The sequence below is a fragment of the Sturnira hondurensis genome, unplaced genomic scaffold, assembly GCF_014824575.4.
Source record: "Sturnira hondurensis isolate 20B ecotype Veracruz unplaced genomic scaffold, ASM1482457v3 Scaffold0001509, whole genome shotgun sequence".
NCBI classification, from domain to species: Eukaryota; Metazoa; Chordata; class Mammalia; order Chiroptera; family Phyllostomidae; genus Sturnira; species Sturnira hondurensis.
The window spans coordinates 4,295,944-4,316,049 of NW_028074140.1; the positions used below are offsets into that span (position 1 = coordinate 4,295,944).

At 43.3% G+C, this 20,106-nt stretch overlaps 1 protein-coding gene across 3 annotated transcripts in view; it reads left to right on the top strand.

The window, feature by feature from the left end:
• Positions 1-20,106, top strand: part of ZNF608 (zinc finger protein 608) — a 107,189-nt gene that overhangs the window by 40,586 nt on the left and 46,497 nt on the right. For all 3 annotated transcript variants that reach the window (XM_037028659.1, XM_037028650.1, XM_037028641.1), the window contains one exon: positions 7,818-8,073. In XM_037028659.1, coding sequence (XP_036884554.1) covers positions 7,818-8,073 — 256 coding nt within the window. The remainder of the gene's footprint in view (positions 1-7,817; positions 8,074-20,106) is intronic.

Below are 20,106 nucleotides of genomic sequence, written 5' to 3' on the forward strand. Positions count from 1 at the left end.
AATTAAGACATGGAATTGAGCAGATTCATCATACTCTTATCTTTACATACGTGGTACATTTTCTTCTGCTTTGAAAAGCTGTCACTATTAGAGAATGAAATGAGAAACAATCACTGCTGTTGACAGCACATTTTATGCATGTGGCTGGCCTGTCCGTGCTTCTGCTTTGGGACCTGCGTGTAGGGCTGTTTCTGGAATGATGCACTGACAGTCAGAAACTCCCCTCGGCTGCCTGCCCAAGCAGCGCCGCAGAGCCCCTGTATTGGCCCTTCTGAGATTTCAGGGTGGTAGGAGTCCTGGCTGGAAATGGAAGCATTTGTCTTGGCCCCGCCGGCCTTGGGGCCGGAGCCCTGGCCCATCCCCAGGCCAAGCTCTACCAGGTCAGAGGCTAAGCCTTTTAAAAGCACTGGAGCAGCTACTTTTATTTAGGGCAGTCTCTAGTCTTCACACCTGAGAATGAGAAAACAACATGGTATGATTCCCAGTCATTGTACGTAGTTGTAACTTTTGGAATTGGATGCTTTAAAACAGTAACAACAAAACACACCCGAGTTTGGTTTCAGCAAAGTTTTTAAGTGAGGCTTCTGAAGGGATGGCAGCGTTTGCTTGGACACTTGTGATGCATGGCTCTGCACCCTGTGCCAGAAAAGGTGTGTGTGGCTTCTTATGTACAGAAAAGGGTCAAAAAAGTACCTTGGAGGGAAGGTTTCTTTCCAACCTGTGTTTTGTTTTATATATAGAAGAGTTTGCTTTTGCTGTACGTCACTGTGGGTTTAAGTTCTGGCTTGGCCACTGATCCTTAAATGATCTTGTAAAGTTACTTTTCCCAAGTTTCTTATTTCTTATCTGTAAAGTACTTTCCTCACAATCTTGTTGTGAAAATTGATTGAAAGAATGCAGACTGTAACCTAACTCCTCCTTGCGGTGTTGCGTGTGTTGAGCAGTGAGTGGGTTGCTGATCTTGTTACTCTTTACAAGAAAGCTCAAGCACTTTGGACTCAAAGGGCTTTGGCATTCAGTTTCAGCTCCATAGATAGGTTGACCATCCTCTGAGTTCTTACAGTTTCTGCCTCTATAAAATGTGGGGATATTGTGAGAGCTAAAGGACATAGAGAATGTGTGGAGCCTGGTACATGACCCTCCGTAAAGGTGTGCCCATGTCCTTTCCAAAGTGAGCTGTAAAGCACAAGTCACTTTGATCACGGTTCTAAAGGGGAGAGTTCTCCCTGTAGGAAAGGCAGAATTAGAAACAACTGAATACAGTTGTTCCAGGTTTGTTTTTCAGGGATGGAGAAAAGATCAGTGCTTAAGGAAAGAGGTTTTAAAGAAAAAAAAATTTAAAGATTTTATTTATTTTTAGACAGAGAGGAAGGGAGGGAGAAAGAGAGGGAGAAAGAGAGGGAGAAAAACATCAATGTGTGGTTGCCTCTCACTTGCCCCCAGCTGGGGACCTGGAGTGCAACCCAGGCATGTGCCCTGACTGGGAATTGAACCAGCGACCCTTTGGTTCGCAGGCTGGTGCTCAGTCCTCCAAGCCACACCAGTCAAGGTAAAACCTCCCTTGCTTTGCTAATGAGGCAGTGATGTTAGGCAGGAAAGGTGGTTAAATGCACAGTGAGAGACTGCCGCAGCGGTCACCTTTGAAGGGCTGTGATTTCCCTACATGAAGTGCAGTCTCCGTCTAATGCTTTTTGAATTAAAGAGGTGACTGTGGGCAATCTCCTAAAACAGCCAAACACCAGGATATAAATAAAGAAAACATGAGCATTAAGTAATCATGCTCCAGTGTGCTCATAGAACATAAAAATACTGACTAGAAAAATGAAATGCCCTTCCCATTCTGGTTGTTGGTGATCTGAGAACCCCGGGATTGAGAGGTTAAAATCCAGAGGTGTGTGGAGATTTGTGGCCACAGACAGAATAAACCTGGGCAAGCCCCCACCAGGGCTCATCCCTGTCTGGGGGTGTGGGCAGGAGGCTTTCCTTAGGCTTGCCTGTCTCCCTGGCCGGGAGCACTTCCGGGAGCACTTCCCCATCTCCTTCGCCTGGCAGCACTTGCCCTCCTGGGCCACCTGACCATCCCTTTGTTGGGCCTGAGCAAAGCGGGAGTGCCCAATGGGAGTGCCCGCTGGAGACCCCCAGCCTGGCCTTGGTGACTCTTCCATTTTTGCTGTCCGTGTCTGGGCACCCGAAGAGATCACTGGCTGATAGAGTCCCTGCTCAAGTGACGCAAAGCTGCCGCCACCAGCACTCCAGCTTTGGAGCTTCCTTGACTCATCATCACTTTGGAAAGCCCTTGAAATAAGGTGAACAGAAAAAATATCGCCAGTCTCTCTGCAGACCCCCCACCCCCACCCCAGCCTTCTGATTACACACACCCAGTGCTGCTATCTGTGTAAATAACCTTTTCTTCTCTGCCTCTCTCACCCCTCCCTGCTCCTCCACTCCCATGCTCTTGGGCTCTCTCTAGTGATAAATAGCCAGGCTACTGCTCAGCATGCACCAACACCTGGGAATAATCATGCAAAAATAACAGTGAGAGACTGCCTCGAGTCTGTTCTTGACATTAACTTTCTTCAGTTTGACAGGCTGCCGCCACCAGCTGTGAGACTTATGGGTCTTTTTTATTTCCCTCCCCCACCCCCATTGGAGATGGCTGCTTTCCTGCTTTCCTCTTTGGGGCTGTAATAGTTACATCAGTGTCCCACAAGATGACAGAAAGAGGCTTTGACAAAGGAACCATTGCTAAAACTGTCCAGTTCTCTGTTCTGATCTTTTATTCCAGTTATTAGTGTTAATTGACTACTAATTCTCTACTGATTTCTTAAAGGAATATCTGATTATTACTATTCTGGGGTAGCCCCGAAAAGGTATTTATAACTGCCTCTTCCTTCCTTTTTCTGCTTCAGCTGTTTTTCTTTTTTCAGTTGTTATTCTATTACATTGGTCCCAGTTTGCCCCCCTTTACCCTGCCCCCTTCCTGCTCCTACCCACAGTCCCTCCCCACACTGTTGTCATCCATGGCCGTGGGTCGTTCACGTGTAACTGCCTCTCTTGAATTGCCTTTGAATGTAGCAGAGCTCAGCATTTGGCCTTACAGGACCGAAACACCTATTGATTACCTTTTAGTTCAGGTCTCAGTATGTTCATACTAATGATAACATTGACAATGACAATGGCTTTTGTTTGGTGAGTGCTGCCAGTGGCTACTCTGTACCAGGCCGTGAGCCAGCATCGTCTGCATGGTCTCGTGTAGCAGTCACGTTAGCCAGGAGTCACTTCCGTGTTGCAGGTGAAGCCACTGAGTCCCCCAGAGTGACTGTCCTAAGGTGTCGTAACTAAAGGTGGAGCTGGATGCCAGCTCCAGAGACTGACCCCGCGTCACACTGTCTGCCACTGCATGTTGTCCTCAGGCCCCCAAGGACAGCCCCTCGGGTGTGTTTTCTGCAGTAACATTTAGTTTTCTGTATTGGTACGATTTTATTTGATTAGTGCCCAAGTTTTGCCCACTCTTGTTTGGCTAGCAGGGCGCACAGTGCCTGGCACTCAGCAGGTGTGTGGAAATTATGTATTGGCTGGCTGTGTGAGTGCATTCAGGGGAGTAAAAGGAGACTTTGGAGGGAGCAGTGTATGAAAGAGGTGCACTGAGAGGTTAGTGGACGGGGTTTTGTAGAGTGCAGGGCTCATCTGACCCATGGCCAGGTGCCAGTGTGCGAAAGGAGCACTTCCCCAGGCTGAGCTTCTCTGGGTCAAGTCCTTCTTCTTATACTTTTAACACACTTTAAGTGCACTTAACCGTGCATTTGGAGGGGATTACAGATTTATGTTAAACATACGAGGATATAAAAAGGAGCTTTGTAAGCTTGCGAGAAGGGTTAGAGAACTGTAATATTAGACCAGGGACATTTCTTCCCCCAAGCCATTGTTAGCTGAGCTAAGCACTATACTGAGCCTTCGCGGTGCATGCGTTACCTCGTGGAGTCTACACTGTGACCCTGTGTGGGTAACGTTATTCTTTTCCCACTTCTTAAACCCAGAGCAGCCAGGTAACTTGCTTAGGGTCCCACAAGTACCAACAGGGTCAGGAGTTGAGCTCCACACAACCTGAGGTCCACCACTACCAACTCCAAGTGTACACTGCCCCCACTCCTGAGGGAGTCCGCCTGAGAACTGTTGCTACTTTCTGTCTTAACTTCATTAGTTGAAGAAATTATGGTTCAGTATAGGGGAATCAGTGACCTGAGAAGTCAGGGTACAGTGGAGCTGGTCTTCTATATAAGGCAAAAACAACTATTAAAAACCCTCTGAAGTCCTGCTTTACATATGGTACATGTGGTTTTGTGTTAGACACCATGAGATACACAGGAGAACTGAAACCTTTCGGGGGGAATATCTCCCACTGGGGGCATTCGCAGCAGAGAGAGTTGACTGGGCCGCGCTCTGAATTATTTCCCATCTACCCTCCCCCTCTCTTTTTTGGTTTCTGGGCGTCTGTTGAAACCCTACTGTTAAGTTTCTGCTTGTGGGAGGCTGCTCTTTCGTTTTCACAGGGGCTGCCGTAGCTTATCTCCTTTGTACAAATAGGGGCCACTTTTTTCTCTAGGATCAGTAAACGGGGGCTAAAGGGCCTGCTCCCTAACACATTCTGCAGTTGTCTCTGGGGGAGCCGAGAGCCCAGACCCAGCTGCCTGTGCCTGGCCAGGTCTCTCAGGCTGAAGGGAAGCTCGGCGCTGTCAGCTGACGCCACAAGGAATACGGGCCCAGCATAGCACATTGTTCAAGTATTATATTAAGAGATGGTAGAAATTCAGACATTTTCCTAATTTTTTGTGCTGACAAAAAAAAAAAAAAAAAAAAAAGGAAATGTTTTAAAAGTAGCCTACCAGCTCGGTAAAACACCTCTGGGATGTGATTGCTTACCTCTCTCCCACTGGTGCCCTCAGGGAAGAGGGGCTTCCACGGCGGTTGTGTTCTTCGCTCCCAGCTCCGGAGCCCCCAGTGGAGAAAAGCGCTTTGTTCTCCCCTCATTGGTCGTGGGGATCCTGTGCCTGTGAGAATGAGAAGTTTGAGCTACTGTGAGGAAGCCAGTGCAGTGGAAAAACTAAGAAAAATTCCCGTATGTAACAAAGCGTAATCTTTAAAATTATATTACATACTGGATTTTCCTATCGGTTTAAGGGTTTTAGACTGTTGTCACGCTGGAGGACTGTTTATGATTAAGCTCACGCATGTAGACAGACTCTCTGAACTGTATGTAGCTTTCTCGTTTGGAAATACGTGCAGACAAGGCTGCAGTGCCCCTTCTATAAATGTCCTCAACTGGACTTCTTCCATTGCACTTGGATTGTGTGGATGGAACTAAGCACAATGAACTTGCTGGTAGGTCCAGGGTACCATAGCCTCTCTTCTCAGGCCGTCTAGATTCTGAGGAAACGTAATCTTTGGGGTCACGTATGTATATCCCAATAGTGGTTGAGGGTGTGTATCTGTATGCAAATATATTTGTAAGCAGAGTTGCATGGAAGTAAGGAGTTAGTCTGGAGATTCCTTTTTGATAGAATTTGCCATCAATATTAGAAGGCCAAAGAATACATCTTTCAGTTGAGGAAAACGAGCTTCAGTGAGGTTAAATGATTCTCTGAAGTCATGAGCTTAATGAGTGCGTCAGAGTTGGGCTCAAAACCCTGGTGTCACATGCCCTGTCCCTATAACTTCTGGTACACACTTTGTCCTGTTGTGTCCTGATCAGAGAGCTGATGCTGAGACTCCTCACCTCCTATTTTATTTCATTTTCTTGTTTATCTAGTTGAAGCTATGTTTCTTTCCCTTGAAATTAATGCAGGCTGTCCATCCAGTGATACAAAGAACAGTTTGGAATATTGTTGCACTTTGTCCAGGTTATATGTGTGGCATCAAGTTTCGGTCACCTCAAAACTGTATAAATAAAGGGGTTGTTGGGAAAGGGGCACGAAAAAGTATAGTGGCTGGTTTATAACTTTTCTGTAAAAAAATTCTCGAAAGGGATTCCAATCACACACAATCTTTTAGTTGTAATAAAGACTACAAAGTAGCACTGGTTCCCCTCACCCTTAAATTTTCCCCCTCAGAACCTCTTTCTTCATTTGTCAGCTCAGTTTTAAAATAGGAACTATCAGTGTGAACTTTGATCCACATTAAGCTGCATTTACACGAAAGCATAAATCACCAGATCTGGGGCTTGGGGCTGTTAAGTGCTTTACTTTCTTGGGTTCTGTGATCAAGAATGAAGAACAATAAAAAACCGTGGAGCAAAAGAAGTTTTATGGCAGCTTTGAGAGCAGGAAATTAAGTTTCTTTAACATGCAGTTGGATGAAGGGCTGTTCTATTGCATCTTGAATCACTCAGGCAAGTGAATGTCAGTTTATCATTTTAGTGAAATGCAAACTGTAGAAATAGTTCCTACAGTTATGTGAACAAGGAGCCCACACAGATGACTGCTTCAGCTGTTTAACCAGGGAGTACACTTCCTCATGTGACTTCTCTTGAAGTGTGCACTCTTGCATTTTTTAAAAAACAACAAAGACTATTTAATATTACATCTGTAGCCAAGTGTTGGTTTCTTACAAAGGTTAACTGGGGCTGTGTGTACAACAGACCATGCTGGCATTTTACCAGAGCAACCGTCTACTTGTCCTTTTATACAGTTTGCTAGCCCCGCTGATAAAACATGCAGGGTGCTGTTCCTTATATGTAGATGGTGACTGTGTGCAGAAGGGACTTGGGGATCTGCGGTCCTGGTGCAGGCCTGCTTTTGCATTTTGCTCTTTGACATTTCACAACCTGTCAGCGGGGCCAAAGCTGTTGTGTAGCAGTCATAATGGTTGTTAAAATGGGTCCAGTGAGTGAATGAGTTGGTTGATGATCTACCTATTTAGTACGTACATAGCTTTTTGTTTCATTATGGCCAGACTCCTAACCCTTTCTGGGTGAAGGACTCCTCTGCTGCTCTTTTCAGGATAGGGGCGCAAAGGAATTACAGCACCACAAGTTCTTATGTTGACTGTCAACTTCATTTCCTGGGTCTAGAGAGAGGGCTGCTGTGTCTTGGTTAAACTCATGAGGGATCTTTACAAGTTCAGCCACTTAAGGACTTGTGCAGAAACTCAAAGTATGTTGATGTTGGGCACATTCGTTTATTTCTCCACTTATATGAATTCTGGTAAACTTTACAGTTGAACATTGAATTAGGAGTTGATACTTAATAAATACATGCTAATAATATCCAATTGATGGGTTTCAGTGTGTGTAATCAAGTTTATGTATTTTATATATTCAGCAGAATAAGGTAATTATTTTAATAGTGATTTTAATTCATTATGGTTTATAAAGTACTTTGAAAACAATTTTAGTCCATCTCCTGTTCTTAGATGTCCAATGGTGCATATATGGTGTTTATTCAAGTTTCTCCTTTGGGAAATACTGTAAATTTGAAAGTAAGATTTTATTACAAGTGGTAAATAGTCCTAATTTTGCAAAGCATCTTTTATTTACATCTACTGAGGCTGGAGTTTGTGTATGGATGAATTTAGAAGGACATTAAAGGCCTGGCTATAATTCAGGAAGCCAGAGCCCTAATACTTGCTTTTTTTCGGCATGGAAAAATAAAATGCTCATTTCTATTCTTCTTTATATTTTGGCACCATTAAAACACTCAAAGCGTATTATAATTGCAAATGGATTTGGGGTGGTGGTGTATTCTAGAAGGGAAGTAAACAGATTGCATTGCAAAGAACCGGCAGAACGCAGCGCCACTGCAGTAAGCCTGTCTGTCTTTCAGGTTGACCCCCTGTTTACAGTGCCAGCACCGCCACCGCCGATTTCCAGCAGCCTCACGCCTCCGGTTCTGCCCTCCTACTTTTCCCCGTCTTCATCCAATATTGCAGCACCCGTTGAACAGCTTTTGGTTCGGACTCGTTCCGTGGGTGTCAATACCTGTGAAGTTGGAGTAGTGACAGAGCCCGAATGTCTTGGGCCCTGTGAACCTGGGACCAGTGTGAATTTGGAAGGGATCGTGTGGCATGAAACAGAAGAAGGTAAATACAATTTATTTTTTATATATTTCCTTGTGCCCTCTTTCCCTATGATATATTTGTGTCCACCTGGATGGGGAATTTGCTTTGCGGTACTCAGAGAGGAAAGAAAAGTGGTCTTTGTGCTCTTTGGATTTTTGTCGAAATACTGTTTGTCTTTTGTTCATGGCTGTTTTTACTTTCAGAATGAATCAGGTGTCCCTAAAGGTGGTTTTCCACTTTAGGTGCTAACACGAAGGACTGTGAGAAGCACAGTGAGGGGTTACCCTTTCCTCTCGAGCTGTCATGGAAATCAGAAAGTAACATCTCAAGTTCATTTTCTCCATGGTGTACCAATGGATCTGTCTGTTTGCATGGGGTGATTTTTGTGTTGTTGAGGATTATATTTACCTTCTGAATTGAGCAAGGGCTCTTGCATTTAGTGAGGGCCATCACCATGATGTGGCTCTAGCTGTTTGGTGCTCAGAGGTAATGAGGCCAAGGTCAAAGGCTTTAGCCTCTGGAGCCAGTCAGTTCTCTTGTATGGCTGAGTGGAGACCCCTTAAGTCATCAGGGGTCTTTGGCAAGTGCAATGCATTAGTCACAAGAGAAGCAAGGTACAAGAGAAATGGATTAAGATTGATCTGTGATTGCTGTTGGAAATATAGATTAGGCTGTGGCTTACTGATAATGCATCCAGACCATGGCTGGCCATGTCTATAGAACGTGACCATAAAGTACTGTGTATTTCAGATGACCGGTGTCTTTAATGGAGGCCAATAGATCATTGAAAACTAAATAGAAAGGAGAAAGCTGCATTGCTCCTTTGGGGATGGTAGAATAGAAAAGATAAAAAAGATGCATGCCCCAGAGTGCACTGAGAGAACAAAAGAAAATGAAGAACACTGGGGAAACTTTTTTCCTCTAAGCGGGACTGGTTAACGGCAAAAGAGGTGACAGTTGTTAATATTCTGGTCTTTTGGGAGAGGAGAAAGGACGAGGATTAGGGGAACAAGAAAGATCTGAGACTTAAAGTCGTTGTTTAGGTTTCTCTGTAACAAGGCAAGAAGTTGAGGGCTGAAACTTAAAGGGAGAAAATAAAATATGCACAAAAGAGGCTGAGTGGGTGGGAAAGGAGACTGACTGTATTGGGAGGGATCACTGGGAAAGAAGTCATTGAGAGAAAATGGCTAAGAATCGTGACAAACTGGAGAAGAAAAGGAGAGAATACAAATAAAGAATGAAAATCAAGTGACGTGATTTTCTGTAAACATAATTATCTGAAAGTGCAAACATAATTATCTGAAGGCAGAAAATAGTTTAAGCTGTGATAAGGTAGAAAAAAATTCTTAGAAAAATTTTTTATCTTTACATATTGCATTAAATAAACTCTTGTAAGATGTATTTCATAATTAGATAAAACATTTGTAAATAGTATCAGTTAGGAAAAATAAACTTTAACTCTAACCAGTGGAACCATAGAAAGGGAATGAAGGCCGTAGATGTCGGGGTCTCTCTGGTTTGCTCAAATGGAAGTAATGGTTCAAATTTACTTTTGTCTTCAGAAATGTTGGCTGTTTGGGGGATCCGTCCTCTGTCCTTTTAACGGAGAAGCTGTCTCATACAGTACATGGCAACCTCATTGGGAGGGCTGGATATGAGAGGAGCCAGAATTATGATTTTCCCGATCTCTTGCTGGTTCAGACGCCATCCAGTGTGAGGGTTCCGGTGGGGCCCGAGCGTCTCTCTCACGGACTCTCTCGGGACTGTGCACAGTCGGCCTTCCTTTAGGTTTTCCTTTGAGCAGAAGTGATGTGGAAGGGCTTCCAACTGCTATCTTGGTATGAAATGTATAGAAAAAAACTTAAGACAAAATAAGGTCACAGTTAGTTAGGGTAGGTGCCAATTTTCAGGAACAGAAATTTTTCAGGAACAGAAAAAGATTTGGAAAGAGTAAGGGTTAATTTTGTAAACGTGAAAGTAAGATTTTCTTGTACTTGGATAATTCACTCATCAGGGTGAAGCACTATCTCCCATTTCTTAGCTGTGACTTAGTGCCGGTCCATTTATTGCTTGTCATTATTTTATTTATTCCAGTGTGGGCGAGGATGAAGTTCCTGCCGTGTGACCTCCCCGGGTGGTGGGTGTTGTAAAATTAGCCACAAACTTTCTGCAACAGCTGTAAGGCTGGGTTATTTTCCACTTTGCTTAGAAGTCTGATGGGTTTTGACTCTTAACCTTAGCCTCTAATAAAAGATGAGATTATTTAGAAAAAAATTCTGTGTTGAGAAACTTGGTAAAGTTGATGTGGAATTCTGATACTCTGCCCATAGCCTTGAAGAGCTGAACAGTGTTATTATTGCTGTTGTCGTCGTTATCAGGTCGTGATATACGTAAAGCCTCTCCACGTTCACCCTCTTATCTGAAAGTCAACCTCCTGAGTCTCATGTACCTGCTTTTCTATGCTGCGCCCCATCCCTCCACCCGTGGATGTCTTTCGCACATTCACACTGTGGGCTGAGGGCCTCAGAAAGAAGCTTTTCACGCTCAGTAGTGGAGCCTTGGGCAGCTCCCACCTTATTTTAACGGCCTCCCATTTCCAGGACTGGAATGTGTGGATGTTTACTGTGGTGACAAGAGGTGCCTGAGCTGTTAAGAGTCATTCTTGCCGAGTAAACTAAATTTCTGACCTTTATGGAAGGACTCGTCTCAGTAAAGCCCTGACTCCTAAGATGTGTTTAATGTGCAACCATTTTCAAGAGCATTCCATTTGCATTTTTTTCTCAGTACAGTGTGTTTTTAAGGCTCTCGTACCAGTTTAAAAATTAAACCCACTTGACTGTTAATTTTTCCCTTTGGGGAGGACAAAGAAAGAAACAGAACCCATTCGGAGAAACACGTTTAGAGAGCTGAAGAGGGGGATTTGGGGAGCAGGGGAGGAGAGAGTAAGCTGCGGTAGTTTTCTAGTGTGAGCTTCCATGAAGAAAGAGCAAGTCACGCGGTTATAAAGCTGGCAGTAGCCTTTGACTAATGTCCTGTAGATTGAGTTGAATAAAAATCTCTTTCCTGCTATTTTCATTTTGAGGGTATTGTATAACCTGGTAGTGTTTTTCACAAACCTAGTTTATGTGCATTCACGCGTGCGAAGGTTGCGTATGTGTGTGTGTTTCCAGATCCTAGAAATTTTAAGAACTCTTATCTTCAGTCTTCAGGGAATATTGAGTGTTCTTGCGATTTCTCTGGATGGTGGTGGGGCACAGCCAGGCGGGAGTATGGAATCTCCACTGAACACCTCGTGCTTAGGCTCCCTCGTTCAAGGAGGGAGCTTTCAGTCACAGACTTTCCCTTCGTGGCGCTGCTGGTCCGCAAAGTCTGGTTGCCTGAGAGCCGAACTGTGCTCAGGAATAACATGTTCCAGAGACGTTTCCTCTGGAAATAATTAGCGGGTTTCAGATCATACTTAATAGGAGAGAAAAACTATTACTGCATTTGGATGTTTAGTTATTCTACTCTGATCTTCCTGCTTTAAGGTGCATGCATAGGAGCAGTGATGTATTGTACAAAATTACTCGCAGATGTTGGAAAGAATTTCCTTAGCATTTCATTCCTGACATTTGGGACACACATGCCTATGTATAGTTATTTGTTTGAAAATTTGCTTTGGCGGGAGGGTGGATAAAACAAAACAGACAAAACATGGTGTATGCAACAGTGTGTGTAAATACATATGTATTGAACTTGGCTTTTTAGGTCTTGTGAATGTATTTTCCTTTTGATTTTTATTGAATCGTGTTTCTCATTGGGCTTTTCTTGTTTTTTTTTTTTTTGCTTCCCGAGAGTGTACTCGGTTTGGCGGTGTCCATGGTTCATTGTTGAGGCTATCATTTACCATCGCTCTGCTGCTCTGTCGTCCCCGTCCCCTCCACTCTCCTGTTGGTTAAGCAAAGCCACTGAAGAAAAGGAAGTGAGAGAAAGAAAACTAATGTTTGCTAATGACAACTTTTAAAACATCTCTCAGGTGCAGGACAGTGGATCTCCGCTCTGTGCCTTTGAATTACCTGGGGAGCTTTCAAAACATACTGGTGCCCCAGCACCGCTTTCAGGCATTTCCTGGGTCTGGGTGGGCAGTGTGCCCTGGTTTGGAGACCTGACGTTGGTATGGTTTTTCAGAGCTCCGCCAGGGGCTTCTAATGTGCAAACAAAGTTGAGAACATCTGTCTTGGAGGAAAGAGGGGATGTCCTGGTCGTGTGCAAGCTGCTTGGTCTTCTCCCTTTAAGGAAGTTATGTGTGTTACTGCCTCATTTTCTTGGATATGCAATGGACAGAGACACCTGTCCTGCTTACCTCTCAGGTACATAGAGCCAGTCAAGATGCCGCAGCATGGTAGCGAGCGTGGTTGTTTAATCACGGTGCTAATGAGAAAGGGTCCCGCTTTGATCCTGAACTTGAACTCCACTGAGGTTTGGTAGAGCTTAATGAACAGTTAAGTGGTTCCACTTCGTAATTTATCACTATAGTCAGGTGGACCTTACTGTTTGCTTCTCCAGTGAGCCAGACACAGTAGCTTTGTTTCTGTGTGGTCTCCAATGAATTATTTTTGAAATAGCTCAAAAACCAGGAGTATTAAAGGAGTTAATGAGGTAGCAAATAAAGGATTGTATTTAGAGAATCACTGGGATGTTTCAGAGGAGACAATGGAAATATAAATGGCAACTTATGATATAGTAGTGAAGTATGGTTTTCTTGAGAAGACTTCTTACTAACACCTGGTATGGAGGAGAAATGTCTTTTTCTGAGGTCCTTCACCTGATATTCTGTGTGTTTTCCAAGGGAAAAAAAGTGCTCTTAGGAATTAATGTGTTAAAAGTAATTAGTCAGAGAAGTAAGCAGGGACCTTTAAACCACCAGAGAGATTCTTAAGTTCTTTTGCTTCTCCTGCGTCTCTAGAATAGACAGAGGGTCAGTGTTTGAATGGGCAGGGTTGGGGGCTTCAGGAGAATTCGTTAACTGACAAATGGGTCTCTGTAATCAATGATAAATCTCACCGATGGTATTGTTATTCCTATTCTGCAGTATTTACTTAGCAGTCTTATTGCTTGAATAGAACTTTCCTTCTTAAATTTTCATTGGAGAAGAGATTAAATATCAACCCAGGCTCACCTGGTATTTTTAGTAACTGAGCATTGAGTTGGCACAAGACTTACTAAGTGACTTACTACTTATTGAAGTTTTTCCAAGTGATTGTATAAATTCAGCTTTGGCTCCCGAAAGGGGAGTAAGATGCCCACTTTTGCTTCTGCATTTCGTTACCTGCCACACCAGTGATGACTGTGTGGGGGCGGAAATGGAAATGAGCTGCCGGTAAGGATTTTGCTGAATGGGGATCAGTCAGCTCCAGTGTGGCAGGTGAGTGTGTTGTTAATCACGGTGCTGGTGAGAAGAAAGGGTCCAACCTCGATCCTCAACATGAACCCCACAGAGGCTTTGAGGGGCTGAAGTAACCAGTAGCTAGTGCTACTCCATGTGTTGGCCATGAACTTTGTCCTCAGCTTTCCGGGCCATCTTGCAGTGGTGGTTGCCAGTGAAAGAACAGATGTTTTTTTGAGATTCCTCACCATTGGTGATTCCTTGAGGTTTATCACTGTTGGTGGCAGAGCGGCCTGAAGGACGTACCATCCAGACTGCACAGGTGCTGCCTGTTTTCCCGGGTCAAGGGCAACTCACACAGAAAGTGAAGTCTGGGTCTTTGCTGACCATACACAATGTTCCTTACCACTGATGATTCTGTGTGCAGTGGCCACATTTCTTTTAATAAAAATAAAGTTGGTTGAGGATGTATATTGTAAATAACTATAAAACTGTATATCATGTAAGCATTTTCTTTTTTAAGGTCACTGAGACTAATGTTACTAACTCACAGAAAAAATCAGAAAGTAAAACTGGAGGATGGGTATTCACACAGTGGACACTCAGAAAAGATTTCTTGGATGAAGGACAGAGAGAGGAAGGAGCTGGGGGAGGCTTGTCTGTGTCATTGTCCAGGGATTTGCTTTACTTTTACCTGATGAGGTCATACGGCCAACATTTAGATGTGATGAGTGACCATGTGCTGTACTGGAAAACCAGAACATGGGCAGTCACTTCATGTCTTGTCGGTTTGAAAAATAAGCTGCTATTAGGTAGGATTTGGCTTGTTTTTAGACCAAACGTTTGTTCTTTTGTGTCATTTGTGTGTATATTTTGGTGGTGGCATTAAGTGTTAAGTGATGAAGCAATAAGTTTGAAACTGCTGTGTTTTGTTGCCCGGTTTGGTTGGTTGATTCTGTAGCTAAACTTAGGAGACGTTTAGGCTTGACCGGTGTGGCTGAGTTGGTTGGGCGTCTTCCCGCAAAGCGGAAGGTCCCCAGTGTGATTCGAGTCAGGGCACGTGCCTGGGTTGCGTGTTCAGCCTTGATGGGGAGCTTCTGAGAGGCAACTGATGGGTGTTTCTTGCCCTCGTTTTCTTCCTCCCTTCCCCCTCTTTAAAAATAAATAAATAAAATCTTTGAAAAAAAGAGTGTAAGGCATTTAAAACTAAACTTTTCTTCAGACTTAGATGTGCTAAAAGATTTCAGAAGTTCCCTTGTGAGATTTGTTCATGTAGTATTGTTGTGTCTCCTTGTTCTTTTCCCTGTAAAGAAATTGGTAAGAAACTCTTCCTGAAAGACCTTTAATATACTTTGCACTGATAATATATTTTCTAATTACAAAATGCCAGTGGTCTTATGGTTGCAAAGAATAGCTGTTGGCTCACCTGAACGTATTGATTGAAGTATTTCATTGATCTTTTTTATAGCATTTTTATTGAGATGTAATTCACATAATATACAACCCAGCCATTTAAAGTATACAATTCATTGGTTTCTTAATGTGCTCAGAGATAAGCAGCCATCACAATGAACTGTAGAACATTTTTGTCACCCCAGAAGAAACCCTGTCCCCATTTAGCTGTCACTGTCACAAAACCCAACCCCACATTTCATTGATTTTTACATCTTTCTTCTTACTTGATTCTTCACAATTTTTATGTGTAAACATGAATATTTCAAGAGAAAGGACAGATTGATTCGCCGAGCACTTTACTCTGTGGCTGGCATTGTGTGGGGCTTGCTCACCAACTAATGATTTTCTCAAGCATAAAAAGCTCCAACATAAATCATTCCCATCCATGTTTTAGTCAGGAGGACTCAGAGAGGGACTCATCTGTGTGAGGCAGGCAGCACACCTGGGGAGTGAACTTGAACCTGCGTTCTGGATTTCCGTCTCTCACCGCTCAAAGGTTCATGCATGTTTCACAAAATGCTCTTTGAAAAGAGGCAGTGAGATGTGGCATAATAACTGCAGTTTTTATAAGTATGATAGGAAATTCTTTACAGTTCTAGCATCTGATTTTGGCAGGAGTAATTGAATCAGCTTCTGCTGGGTTGATGTATACAAACCCCCCCTTTCAGCCCACTCTGCTGCAAGCTTCCTAAGTGCACAAATCCCATCTGTTTTACTCACTTTTGGATCCCTGGCGCCTGGCACAGAGTTAAGGGTGCCATACATATTTGCTGAATGTTGAATAAATTCATGGAACAAAGTGATATGGTTTTATACCTGTTTAAGTTTGAGGAGTGTAGCTTTCTAGTCAGGAATATGTTACTTTTAAATTAAGTTTGGCCAAGACAATCTGGAAAATACAGTTCTAGAAATCTACTTTGTCGTTGATTTTTAAAAGCCATTATAAAATCTGATTGATTATATTTCAGCTTCCAGCCTTGTTATTATTAGCCCCCAAACCACAAAAAAAAGTAGAAACAAAATATTTAGTATGCTTTTTTCTTGTCATTCCTAACTTCAATATGGTTTTTATTTGCTGATTATAAAGAGGATATATGGTCATTTAAGGACATTTTGCAGTGGAGTGGGAGGGGGGCAAGTAGAAGGAAAAAATCATCTATAGTTTCATTGAATAAGCAGTCACTTTAATTCATTAGTTTACTTATTTCTCTGCTTTTTTAATATGCATTTAAAAAATTAGTTGAGATAGCCCTTGCTGGTGTAGCTCAGTGGATTGAGCACAGGCCTGCAAACCACATGATTGTGGTTCAATTCCCAGTCAGGGCACATGCCTGGGTTGCGGGCCAGTTCCCAGCCGAGGACGCATGAGAGGCAACCATACACTGATATTTCTCTCCTACTCTCCTTCCCTTTCCCCCTAAAGATAAATAAATAAAATCTTTAAAAAATTAGTTGAGATAATTTGTTAGATAGACTTTTAAATATATATATTTTATTTATTTATTTTAGAGAGATGGGGAAGGAAGAGAGAAAGAGAGGGAGTGAAACATCAATGTGTGGTTGCCTCTAGCACACCCCATACTGGGGATATGGCCTGCAACCAGGCATGTGCCCTGACTCGGAATCAAACTGGCAGTGCTTTGGTTCACAGGTGTGCGCTCAATCCACTGAACTAGATAGACTGAGCCAGGGCTGAGTTAGATAGACTTTTAAATATTGCTTTCTCATTTAATCTTAACATTAAAACATAAGCATCTCTGATGTTTATAACACTTTCTAAGAAGCATTTTTCACTGATAAATATTCCATGGAATGGACACAAAATTTAATTTAAGTTCCTCTACTGCCACTGGTGTGACTAAGTTGGTCATGGTCCTGCAAAGCTAAAGGTTGCCGGTTCAATTCTCAGTCAGGGCTCATGCCTGGGTTGTGAGTTTAGTCACTGGCTGAATGTGTACAAGAGGCAACTGATTAATTTCTGTCTCTCACATCGATATTCTCTCCCACTCTTTCTCCCCACCATACCCTCTTAAAAAAATAAATTCCTCTAATGATGGATACACAGAGGCACTACGTAGTATGTCTGGGTGCATGGAGTTTGTGTAGTGTTTGTGAATTTGCCATCATTATGCTAGGATCAGTTTTCAGGGCGCGGAATTGCTGAGTCAAAGGACACACACATTTTTAATGCACTGGAGCACATACCACTTAACTGCTCTTCCTCTGGTCATGCCATTTTCTACTGCCCTGGGTGAGAACACCCTTCTCACTTACCCTTCCTGACATGCGACTCACTGACATTTTGATGCCAAAGGGGATGAGATGCTAAGTCTAATACATAGCTTGAAATGTTCATAGCCACGGTAGAGAGAGAGGGAATGAGACTTCCCCCTTAGTAAAAGTCAGAATGGTTCAGCCAGAGAAAGCAAGCGTGCAAGCGATATTCTCAAGAGAGCACGTGGCAGGGGCTCTGCCCTGGTGGGGACTTTGCTCTGGGTGATAAGGTTTAGATTTCTCTCCCACTTGTGTCTACAATGACATTTTACAGCTTTCCCCCCAAGTCAGAGAAGTTAGAAGAGACTTTTAGATGTGAGGAATTCACACACCCAGGGGAGGAAATTTGTCTGTTAAGCATCCATTCTGAACTGGAAGAAATCAAAGCCACTCATGTTTCTGTCTCTGCAAACATCTTTTTATGGGGCTTCTGCTCCTTCAGAATAAGGACTGACAAAGACAGGATCTTCCGAGAAAACCTTTGTGCCTCATAATTTGTTGATATATATATAATTTGTCACTTGACATACTCAAGCAGTTTGCAGCCTTTTCCCTGGTACCCCCCAGCCCTGCGTCAGCCCCGCCCCCAACATTTATTTCCTCTCCTGGCCTCTTCCCTGGGCTTCTTCTGTGTAGCTGCAGCAGGAGGAACTATCAAGGTAGTTTTTAAAAGTAATATCTACCAAAGCATTCCCATATGTACCCTTCCCAGCCCTTATGTTCTCAAATAAGATTGCCTACTATTTCCCTGGCAAAAAGAAAATAAGCTATAAAGTGGGAGAAGGCATACCGCAGGTTACAGAAAGCCATTCTCAGCAAAGAAAGTTGGGGGAATTAGGCTCAGGGGCACAATTGCAGAGTATCCAGCCAAGTCTGATATAACACTGTCAGGAGACCCCAAAGAGGTTGGATAAAAAGCGATACGTGAGGCAGGCAAGACCCGTATTGCTCATTTGATCATTAATTGCTTATAACTGAATAGTAAATTGAGCAATTATATAGACACCACACCCATACATATTCATTTCATAGTTAGGCTTTCTGGCCCATACCTGTATTTCAGGTACTTTCTCAGTATTTCAGTCCTTGGGCCTTAGAACTATGGCTGTTTCCTTTACACGACCCATGGCACAATTTGGTGTGTCTGAACAATGAAACAGTTCATCCGGGAAACTTGACGTTGCCCTGCCAACACCGTCTGATTCGCATCTTCTCATTTATGGGGGAGATTCCTATAACTAGCTTTATTACTCCATGGAGAAACTGAGGTACAGTGTACGTAAAATGCCTGTGTGTACTTTGTGGATTTCTGGTTTCTACCTAAAAGAATCAACCTTTCCAGTTTTTAAGTCTGTGTTTCTTTGTGTGTGTATGTGTATGAATATAACCAGTTCTTTGAAAAATATGATGAAGGACAAATAAACATTGGCTTGTCAATTTGAAGTTCTGACTGAAATGTGGGAACTTAATTCAGCTTATAGAGGGAAATTTTTTTTTAATTTAATATTCACCAAATAATTTTACAAAAATTACCCAAAATGTTGTTCTTAACTACGTATTTCATAACAAGAAAAAAAAGACAGCCAACTGCCCGATTCCCGGGCTCCCAAGTCGGTGCCCCGGGTTCTTCTGGCTCGGTGGGCAGCCTGTGTCCCACCAGCTCTGCAGGGACTCCCACGTACATGGCACAGTTTGTACGTTGTCGTGTAGGTGTCTTCTTAATATCCACGTTGACAGACAACTTTTGAAGTAAGTCAAGTTGAAAGAGCTGACTGAGGACATTTGATGTGTCTTACTTCGCCTGAGCAGCAGCACAGGCAACTTGTTTAAAGAGAACCAACAAAGACTGCTTTCCATTGCGTCCCTCAGCTTCGAGAGAAGGCCTGGGAGCTTTTCAGAAGGTGAGAGGCCAGCCAGTTCCAGACGGCACTCACAGTGAGCTGCTTCTTTCCAGCACCTTGAGCACACGCACGCACGATTATTTCTTGTCTAAACAAACAGGCAGGGGTGGATACTGGAAACACAGAAAAACCATGACTGGGCTTGGGGCTTGGCTTGGCATTCCGAACCTGGAACTGAGCTGGCCGTGGCAAGCAGGCATGTGAGAGGTGCTTTGAGTTTATTTAGTAAGCTTTTGAATAGTCACTTCAGGGCGGAGAAGTTAAGGGGCCGTAGACTGAAATTGGCAGTCTTTAGCATTGGCACCATATTGAACTTGTCTCTTCCATAACACCTCTCTCTGCTTGGTAAGGTGACTGAAAGGCATTACTACATTCACAGAGAGTTCTAAAAAAAAAAATATGTGAAGTTCTAACTTGATAGTGGGACAAATGACCCAGTGGGGTTATGGGAATAGCAGGTCACTTTTTAGAGACCAGAATGTAGTGAACTACTTAAAATCGTATTGACTGCACATTAATCTTCAGAGATTCAGAAGGAGATCATTAACCACAAAGTCTTCGGTCACCAGAGACTCTCTGAAGTGTACACCCTCGAGGACATCTCACTGTATATCTAGCTTTGGAGTTAAGTATCTCCTTACAATAAACATCATCATTCATCCCAGTCCTCCTGACCTGAATTTTCTTGCAGTAACACATTTCCAAGGATGGAATTTCAACAAAGCATGACATATGTTGAGTGTGACTGTTAATAATTTGAGACTGTGGTTTACATCACCCACCTTACTTTCTCTAAGCAAGGAAGGTGAAGTACGGGGAATTTATGACTCAGGTGGAATTCAAGGCAGAGTCTAAAGGAAAATCAAATGCTACAACTTTCTTATAGCCTTAGGGAAGGCTGGAAGGGATCTAGTTGGGATTGCGTTGTCTTGTCCACGTTTGTTCATCTCAGGGATTCAGGAGAGGGTGGGCTGGACCATACTGGCTCCTCTGAGGAGCCACTCAGGCCTGGCAGCTAACCCAAATCCCCTGGGGTCTGGGTTCCTGATTATTGATCGG